The sequence below is a fragment of the Nansenia antarctica genome, assembly GCF_963989245.1.
Source record: "Nansenia antarctica genome assembly, chromosome: 6".
NCBI classification, from domain to species: Eukaryota; Metazoa; Chordata; class Actinopteri; order Argentiniformes; family Microstomatidae; genus Nansenia; species Nansenia antarctica.
This window is the reverse complement of record NC_137676.1, coordinates 16,270,803-16,280,802: the sequence shown is the minus strand read 5'-3', so window position 1 is coordinate 16,280,802 and position 10,000 is coordinate 16,270,803. Positions and strand designations below refer to the sequence as shown.

At 48.1% G+C, this 10,000-nt stretch overlaps 1 protein-coding gene across 1 annotated transcript in view; it reads right to left on the bottom strand.

Moving 5' to 3' along the window:
* Positions 1–345: 345 nt before the first annotated feature.
* The window catches only part of plxnd1 (plexin D1), a gene marked incomplete at its 5' end in the record, with an annotated part of 66,453 nt that continues 56,798 nt past the window's right edge, over positions 346–10,000 (bottom strand). The window contains 8 exons of the mRNA XM_080533243.1: positions 346–1,564; positions 3,363–3,437; positions 3,650–3,790; positions 5,849–5,996; positions 6,310–6,473; positions 7,144–7,248; positions 8,110–8,144; positions 9,774–9,837. Coding sequence (XP_080389369.1) covers positions 1,448–1,564; positions 3,363–3,437; positions 3,650–3,790; positions 5,849–5,996; positions 6,310–6,473; positions 7,144–7,248; positions 8,110–8,144; positions 9,774–9,837 — 849 coding nt within the window. The 3' untranslated portion in view covers positions 346–1,447. The remainder of the gene's footprint in view (positions 1,565–3,362; positions 3,438–3,649; positions 3,791–5,848; positions 5,997–6,309; positions 6,474–7,143; positions 7,249–8,109; positions 8,145–9,773; positions 9,838–10,000) is intronic.

Here is a 10,000-nt window from a genome sequence, read left to right as displayed (position 1 = left end):
GTACAGTATGTGTGTGTAAGAGTGTATTGAAGTTTTGGAGAATTTCCACGTGTTGATGTAAAGGTTTAGAGAGTGAAGTGTGACATGGAGGTAAAGTTGTTATATGTCCTGCAATAAAAATTAAGATACAAATCTGAAGTATTTTCTTGTCTTTTGTGCTTGTTTTAGAAGAGAACACTTTCCTGACTTTTCTGAAAAGTTCCAGATGCCCTTTGTGGGTGGTTGGGAGTCACACACAAGCAATCAAGATAGCACAAACAGACAAAATGTCTGACTGAATGATTATTTGTATTTCCGTTATTGGCAGAGGAAAAACCCACGTAACATTTAATCATTGGACATCTCTTAATAGCGTAATTTATTTTCACAAGCTCTGACAGAAGACCAAGTCATTTGGCATTACAAATACAGTCATGTAAGACAATTATCCCTCTTTGATTAAACGAAGGTCATCGTTTTCTTAAAACTCTAAATTTCCCTCCGTTCCATCGGTCAGAATCCACCTTCATTCTCAGCGCACAATCTTACACATATCCAATGCAATTCTTCCCAGTGAACTACATTCTATCTGATCCATAATCCAGTCTCTTTGCAAACAGGTCTGTGGCACAAAAAACATAAACCTAAATATATCCTTTCAATTCTACTATCCACTCCTCCTTAACCCATCATCAACCTGCAAAGCACAATGGGACTTGTAGTTCAAAGCACCGACGGAGTCTTCTCCATCAATCAAACCTGAGAACAGTGCAGGTTACAAGAAGATCGGCAGGAGTGTGTCATTCTCACTCATATGGATGAACAGGCCACTTGAAAAGCATTAGAACACATCTATAAATATTGCTATGGACATTTTTTTCTATACAGTACAGTGCATCAATGGCTCATTCCCATAGAAGGGGTTCAGTGCGTAAAATGGCCACCGGAGCTCCAGGTCCCAGCGGCTGTGAAGTCCTCCAGAAAGAAAAGGACCCCGTCTTCCCAGTGCCCACGTCCACTCCGTCTCGGGCCAAAGCGGAGGGAAACCAGACTGGCCTCTAACGCGTGTGTGAACGGTCTGAAGACCAGATTGGGCTCCGACACAGTTGTCTATAATAGAGAGTCGACACACTGTCATTCATACTCAGGTGAAGGAGGGAGTCCAGAAGTCCTCAGAAACCCTCAGATCCTGGTGGTTTTTACATTTATTTTTTGGGAAATTCCTTGTTGTCTATGGTATTCCCAATCGGTTCTGAGAGAGAGACAATATTGGGGTCTGGCATGTTAAAGCTCTCCGTAGTCAATCTCTTCTAGTCATAAAGCGGCTCCTCTCTCTGTATGGACAGAAGAGGTTGTTGGGAAGGTATGGAGGATGCAACAAGGGGGGTTTCCTAGGTCTTGGGACCCAGGTAGGTTGGAGGCCAGCTGGGCAGAGGTGGAGTGGGTTTGGGGCCAGATGGAGGGAGACTCAGGCGTCACTGCTGCACTCATAGATGTTGTCCTCCACCAGAGCAATGACCTGCTCAAACTTGTGGTGCAGCTGAGTGCGCTTCGCAGTGGGGTTCGACTCCAGAGCCGTCACCACCTGAGAGAGAGAGAGAGAGAGCGAGAGAGAGAGAGAGAGAGAGAGAGAGAGAGAGAGAGAGAGATAGAGAGAGAAAGACCACTTTCAGATTAAACAATCGCCATGCCTGAAATGTTACATAACAAACCTACCCAGAGAGAGAGATAGAGAGAGAGAGAGAACACAGAGAGAGAGAGAGACCACTTTCAGAAGCTCTCAAGCGATCATGCATTCCACAACACAGGAGATGCAAAATCAACCACATGCCTGGACAGAAGAAAGGGAGAACGAGAGAATACAAGAAATAGAAAGAAAGAGAGTACTTCAGCAGTGCTTTAGCCTTCACGCATGCCCCCCCCCCCCACCCCGCCCACAAACGCCTTTCCTGTTCACATACTATTTACAAAACCCACATCTGCTCTGCCTTTCAAGCCTGATAGTTTGTCATTGGCTCAGTGGGCTTTCCTGGCAGCCTGTACCCAGTGAGGAGGGCAGGGGAAGAGAATGGGCAATCAGGGTTGATTCACAGAGCTCCTCTGAGTCTGAACCCCTGGTCTGTGCTGCTGGTAGAGCAGAATGGACGTGAACAGCCCCTGACTACTGTTGTGATGAGGGCCCTCCATTAGACACACAATCCCAGCCTAAGCCCCTCCTGAGAACAGCCAGGGGCTGGGGAGGGATGGGGAGGGATGGGGAGGGATGGGGAGGGATGGGGAGGGATGGGGAGGGCTGGGGAGGGATGGGGAGGGATGGGGAGGGATGGGGAGGGCTGGGGAGGGATGGGGAGGGATGGGGAGGGATGGGGAGGGATGGGGAGGGCTGGGGAGGGATGGGGAGGGATGGGGAGGGATGGGGAGGGATGGGGAGGGATGGGGAGGGATGGGGAGGGATGGGGAGGGATGGGGAGGGATGCGCGTGTGTCTGTGTGTGTGTGTGTGTGTGTGTGTGTGTGTGTGTGTGTGTGTGTGTGTGTGTGTGTGTGTGCGGGGGAGGGGTGATGACGTAAGTAGGACGACGTGTTGTGAATGATGGTTTGAGGTATGCTACATTAGGCGTGGTGTGGTTTAAGCATAATAGGGGTGGGTTGATGAAGTCTTGCGAGGGAAGGGTTGAGGAGAGGCTGGAACGCACGTAGGCTCTAAATCACTGTTGTGGACTCTGGGGCTAGGGAGGACACGAGTATCATCTCAATCACAGAGACGTGCTGTTTAAATACTGTGTATGTGTATTTCTGTATTTAATTTGTTGAAAAAGGGTGGAGAGGAAGATGGGGTGGAGGTGTTGGGTTGGAAGGTGTTGAGGATAGAGTTTTGGCGGAAGAGGAATAGACCCTCTAGAGTCGACAGGGTTTGGTTGAGGACATGTCATGGAGAAGGTGTTTGATCTCCGAGGATGTGTGTGATGATCTACTGCTGATATGTCACGCTCTGATTTCTCTCTCTCTCTATCTGTGTGAAACCCGAAGGCCCCGCATGTGATAAGGCTAGAGATAGGGCCAGTTTAAACATGTGTCAAATTGCTGAGAGAGAAAGAGAGAGAGAGAGAGAGATCTCTCAGCAATTTGACACATGTTTAAACTGGCTTTATCTCTAGCCTTATCACATGCGGAGCCTTCTAGTTTCACACAGAGAGTGAGAGAAAGAGAGAGAGAGAGAGAGAGAGAGAGAGAGAGAGAGAGAGAGAGAAAGAGAGAGAGAGAGTGAGAGAGAGAGCGAGAGAGAGTGTGAGAGAGTGAGAGAGTGAGAGTGAGAGAGTGAGAGAGTGAGAGAGAGAGTGAGAGAGTGAGAGAGAGAGTGAGAGAGAGAACATGGAATCTTACCTGGTTTCTGTATCTCTTGGCGTATTTGTAGATCTCTGTCAAGGCCAGGTTGGTGTTGAATTCATTTCTATATTTCTGTTGGATATCAAACAAAGCAAAACCGTTAAACTTCATCCAGAGGTCAACAAGCAACAGATGGCTTGGAACATGTTTTGGAATAGACAGGAAACACCTGTCACAGGCAACACTCCAAAAAGACAAAAGACAGTACTTTCACCATGGCTTTCAATCAACCATCAACTCATCAATCATTCATGTATCGATGTTCAGTCATCTCTGGCTCTCACCCGTGACTCCTCAGCCAAGTGAGAGTTCATCTCCTGCTCGCTCAGTGGCGCCATCTCCTGGATCTGCTTGTAGTAGCACTGCACCCTCTTCTTGTACTCCGGGATCTCCTTGGCGTACAGCAGCTTGTTGGTGGGAGAGTCCTGAAACGACACGGTTCCTATTTGACCAAGCTTCTAGAATGGTGCTGCTGGTTCTAGACAACGGGAGATTCTCATGGGGAATTCTTTCTGGTCAACATGAAAGTGTCTGATTGTGGTCTGTCCTTTATGACTGAACCTTGATCTAGCCTTCTGACTATGTTCTGTCGGTGTATGGCCAGTGCATGGTCGGTCTATGGTCAATATTTTATGGCTATTTTATTGCTAGCGTATGATCAATCTACGGTCAGTCTATGGTCAGTCTATGGCTAGTGTATATGGTCAGTCTATGGTCAGTCTATGGTCAGCCTATGGTCAGTCTGTGGTCAATCTACGGTCAGTGTTATCACACCGAGAGTTGATCAGAACCTTCCTGTATTCAGACAATGAAGGGAGGGACCCCAGTTTCCTCTGCTCACAGAAGGAAACTGAAGCAGGCCTTATCCCCAGCCAGGGAGGACCAGTACAGACAAAACAATTCTCCTACATACATCTATGACTGTCATGAGTCACTGGACGCATTCACAATGGTACTGAAAACATAATTCAACCACTGAGAATTGTTTTCATGCAGCTTTGCGTGTGTGTATGTGTGTGTGTGTGTGTCTGAGAGAGAGAGAAACATGAGAGAGAGTATATATTTTCATAGTTAGTAGGTGTATAATCTATGCCCGTATTTTATATTTGTGTCACTACTTGTCTATCGGTGTGTACAGTATGTGTGAGAGTGTGTGTTTGTTCGGTGAGTGTGAGTGTGTGTTCGGTAAGTGTGAGTGTGTGTTCGGTAAGTGTGAGTGTGTGTTCGGTAAGTGTGGGTGTGTGTTCGGTAAGTGTGAGTGTGTGTTCGGTAAGTGTGTGAGTGTGTGTTCGGTAAGTGTGAGTGTGTGTTCGGTAAGTGTGTGAGTGTGTGTTCGGTAAGTGTGAGTGTGTGTTTGGTAAGTGTGAATGTGTGTTGAGGAGACAGAAGGGCTTCAGTCACTGTTGCCCCTCCTGATCCTGATTGGCTCCCTCCCCTTCTGTCCACAAGGTCACTTCCTGTGGTTCCTCCATCTGGCTGGCGACCCGCCGCGACCCTGCGGCCCCTGTCTGTCTGCTGCCCGCCAGATAAGAGGGTTTCCGTGGAAACAACCAGCACTCCTTTTCCTACCCCTCTGTCACCCCTGCAGAGGTACAGCTAATCCAGAGCCCATACTCTTAGTGCCAGTCCACTCTGCACACTCATACACACATACACACACACACACACGCACACACATGCACACACACACACACACACACACACACCAAGTGAACATTGCCAATAAGAGAGAAAAACCTAACCACAACCTGTTTTTGAGGACACCAGCCATTTCCAGTAAAAGGATGAGCATCTGGAAGTTTAATGATGTGTGTGTGTGTGTGTGTAGGTATGTATGTGTGTGTGTGTGTGTGTGTGTATATATATAACACAAGTACATTCATGTCATGGGTGCGTGCATTGGCTCTCTGGCAACGAACAAGTGTATAAATCAGAAGGGTTCCCTCTGAAAGAGCAGCATTATTTGACGAGTGTTCAGCTCTCTCGAGGGAGGAAGTCAGTCGGTTAGAGGGAGGAAGCTCTGTACCAGGGGTCAGGACGTCTGAGGGACCAGACTGATTTGTGAGGAGTGAGGACACTGAGCCACAGACACACACACACACACACACACACAGAGACACACAGAGAGAGACACACACAGCTCTTTGAAGAGGAGATTCCTGGTGCTCATGACCTTGGATCCGCAGACTAGGGCTGAAATAACATGAGGAGAGGTAGACAGAGCTGACAGACTGACTGGAGAGAGAGGGGGGGGGGGTGGAGAGGTGAGGGCACTGCTATGACAGTGAGGATATCACTGGGTGAGAGTGGGTGCCCTGTGTCTGGAAGCTGTGTGTGTGTGTGTGTGTGTGTGTGTGTGTGTGTGTGTGTGTGTGTGTGTGTGCGTATGTGCGTGTGTGTGTGTGTGTGTGTTTATGTGTGTGTGTTTGTGTGTTTGTGTGTGTGTGTGCGTGTGTGTGCATGTGTGTGTGCATGTGTCTCACCTTGCCCAGCTGCAGGTCGGAGACGGAGCAGGCGTCTATGAAGGCCTGGGCGATGACGGACAGACAGGCGTCCATGTGGTCCGTCTTCTCAATGTCAAACACAAACTGAGGGTTCTTCAGGATGTTCACCCAGAAACGCAGCGGTAAACTGCACAACACAGGGGAACACAGAGTGGCAGGGGACTGTCAAACACCCAGGGAATGCTTGGTATTTAACACTAGAACAGCCGTGAGGTGTCATTTGACACGAGTAAAAAAAAAAATCTACCATTGCACTCAATCAAATTTCAGGACCCATCTTTCATGACTTTTCCTAGATATGTGCGTTCTACCACCCAGTATCCTTACATTACAAAATATAGCTAGTATAAAGCGACTTTGCAGTATTTCTGTGTGTTTCTGTGTATTTGCCCTGGTATTTGGCGCGGTTAGTGATGAGTGTGCTCTGTGGCGCTCCCTACCTGTTGGTCTTCCAGATGTGCAGGGTGTCGGGGTCCGTGATGCCCCTCTTCTCAGCCTGCTCCTCCAGGAAGTCGAAGAAGTATTTGATGGCCAGCGGGGGGCGATTTGCAGGGATGCTGAGGATGGCCTGGAATAGGTCGTCGAGGAACTTCTGCAGCGTTCCCTGTGACGTCACACAACACAGCGGGATTAAACACGGAACACTGGGATATCGCCATGGAAACCCATAGATAGTCAAGGATGGCGTCGTGAATATAACTGATCATAGAATGATAGTAATGATGATGATGATGATGATGGTGGTGGTGGTGATGATGATGATGGTGATGATGGTGATTATGATGATAGTGATGATGGTGATGATGATGATGATGATGATGGTGGTGATGATGATGATGGTGGTTGTGATGATGATGATGATGATGGTGATGATGGTGGTGATGATGATGATGGTGAGGAATATGATGATGTGATGATGGTGATGATGATGATGATGGTGATGATGATGATGATGGTGATGATGAGGATAGTGATGATGGTGGTGATGATGATGATGGTGATGATGATGGTGATGATGAGGATAGTGATGATGGTGATGATGGTGATGATAATGATGGTGAAGAATATGATGATGTGATGATGATGAGGAATATGATGGTGATGATGATGTGATGATGGTGATGATGATGATGGTGATGATGATGATGATGATGATGATGATGGTGATGGTGATGATGATGATGATGATGATGATGATGGTGATGATGGTGATGATGATGATGATGGACAGGTGTAAGGGCTGTGTACACAGATGGGGGGGGGCTGGTGCTCACCTTGGTGGAGAGCAGACGGGTCAGGTAGATCTCAGGCAGGACCTTCTTGCGGTGGCTCTGTCTGTGACCCCTCTTATGCTCAAACGGCTCGTCATGGGGCAGGACCTGGGGGGTCAGAGGTCAAGGGCTCAGACAGTCAGGGTCAAATGACCAAAACCGATTAAAAACCCAAAGTGAGAGTTCCCCTTAATGCAGGTAACACCTGGTCTCCCTGTCTCACATTCTGGGAATTCCAGGAATTCCAGAACCTGACCCAGGAACCACAGCTGTGATCTCATCTCTGGGGTCAGACAAACATTTAACATCTCATGAATTGTTGTCAGTTTGAGAAATCCTGGGACTTTTTCTCTGTTTTGCTGCACCACTATCACATGACTGACGTGCCCGGGCAGGCCTAGGGGAAGGCCACGGTGGAGGGAAGGAAAGGAACAACACCGCTTTCCCGTCCTACTCTATTCTTAGGCCGTCAAGGAAAGAGAAAACACAAAAAACTCCCCACCAAACAAACTATCCACTCAGTGAAATGTATTCCAGAGAACTCAATCTGTCAAACGCAAAAACCCCACACCCAAATGTGGAACTGACTCTTTTTTTTTCTTCTTTTTTTTTTAAAAACGGCTTATCCGGTATTAGTCCTGTCATGTCTTCCCTGCAGCTTTTCCCATTCACCTCCAATCACCCCCTTCCTCCTGCCACCACCATCACGCCAGCTCACACACTAACACTGGCAGACACACCAAAGCCCCGACTCATACATCACATGCTGGACACTTTCAGAAGGGTCTCTGGGAGACGGTTAGAGTAAGAGGGTTTCTGTAATGCTAGTAGTGCAGTACTCACCAAACAGACATGTTTCTGTAATGCTAGTAGTGCAGTACTCGCCAAACAGACATGTTTCTGTAATGCTAGTAGTGAAGTACTCACCAAACAGACATATTTGTGTCATGCCAGTAGTGCAGTACTCACCAAATGAACGTATTTCTCTGTGTCCAAGTCTTTGGCTGTGGAGGGGGAAGAAGAAGAGAGAGAAAAAAATAAACAAGTATAAAAACAATGAGCAATCAGTGGAGGTGGAGAACTGAGATAGAGAGGATGAAAGGAAGAGAATTAGAGAGAGAAAGACGCAGGCTGGGTTTAGGAGAGGGAGAGAAGGAGAGAGAGAGGGAAGGAGAGAGTGTATAAGAGTGAACAATTAAGGTGGATGGTGGGGGCTGAGGGAAAGAATGAAAAAGACAGATTACTGGTGAAAGAGAAGGGGAAGAGGGAGATTAAGAGAGACAGAGTAAGGCGGATGAACAGAGTCTGTGATTGGTGCTGGAGCCAGTGTAATGAGTTTGTAATGCGCAGGCATCGTTAGGGAGAGAGAGCTTCAACCTCTGGTTTACACACAGACACACAGACACACACACACAGACACAGACACACAGACACACAGACACACACACAGACACACACACACACACACACACACATACACACACACACACACACACACACATATATACACACAAAGCCCCATAGTGACTGCGCATTACAACAAAGTTGGCTTTAACAGTTCTGGCCCAGACTCCAGCCCAGAGCCTCTACACCGATCACAGAGAGGAGGAAGGATGTTTTACATTAGCCAGGATGTACTGCAACCCCATTGGGCCAACCCTATGAGCTTACAGGCCCGGTTTGGCCCATATCAGACCTGTTTTTGGCCCAGTATGAATGAGCGCAGAGGCTGTTATGGACAAAGAGACCGGTCAGAACTAAGCCCAGGTCTCCATGGCCTTAGAGCTACAAGTACGTGGGGGTGCGCCTGGGCAATAAATCGGTAACACATTGGTACATTTCCTGTACAAGAGGGGCCAGCTTTATCTCCTGAGGAGGCTCTGGTCCTTTGGCGTGTGCAGGACTCTGCTGAACATGTTCTACCAGTCAGTGGAGGCCAGCGCAGTGCTGTACGCAGCGGTATACTGGAGAAGCAGCATCAAGGAAGGTGACACCAAGAGGCTGCTTATTAGGAAAGCTGGTTCTGTCCTCGGTGTCACCCTGGACACAGCGGAGGAGGCGGCCAATAGGAGGATGAGGACCAAACTCCTGGCCATCATGGACAATCCCTCCCATCCCCTACATGACACTGTGGCAGAGCAGAGAAGCTCCTATCTATCTATCTATCTATCTATCTATCTATCTATCTATCTATTATACAGTAATTGGACAGTGTGGTTCCTCCATCACAGAGTACAACTCATCTGGTTTGATGACAAACCCCATGTTGTTCTCAAACCGGTTGTTTCCTAATGGGTTCCAATGGGTGTTTCCTAAATGCTTCACATCACATGCTAGACGTACTGTACAGCAGAACCAACCACATAGTAGAAGGGTCTATTTATAAAACGCTAGAGTGCTTCTGTTTAGGGTGATTGATTAAGTGAGAGTGTTTTTAATGCGTCTACTGCGTCCTTGCGGCTGGGAATATGTGTGTGTCTCTGATTTTGCGTGTAAACATATCGCGCGTATCCCGTTCTCGTGATGGAGTGAGTGTGTGCGGGCTTCCTATGATAAAGTGAGTGTGTATGTTTTTCTAAGCGTGTCGGGGTGTGTGACAAGGGTGACAGAGTGTGGGTGTGAGGGTGACGTACCTCTCCCCAGAGTATTGTCTCTCCTGTCTTTCATGCTCATTGCCAGCGACGCCCCCTCTGGGATCTGTGGGTGGGGGACAGAGGTCACAAGGTCAGGGGGGAGCAGAGGGGCACGGGAACAGGATCATTAGGCACTGCCTGAGGGGGAGTGTGTGGTTAGTGTGTGTGTGTGAGAGAGAGAGAGAGAGAGAGAGAGAGAGGCAGAGAGAGAGAGAGCGAGAGAGAGA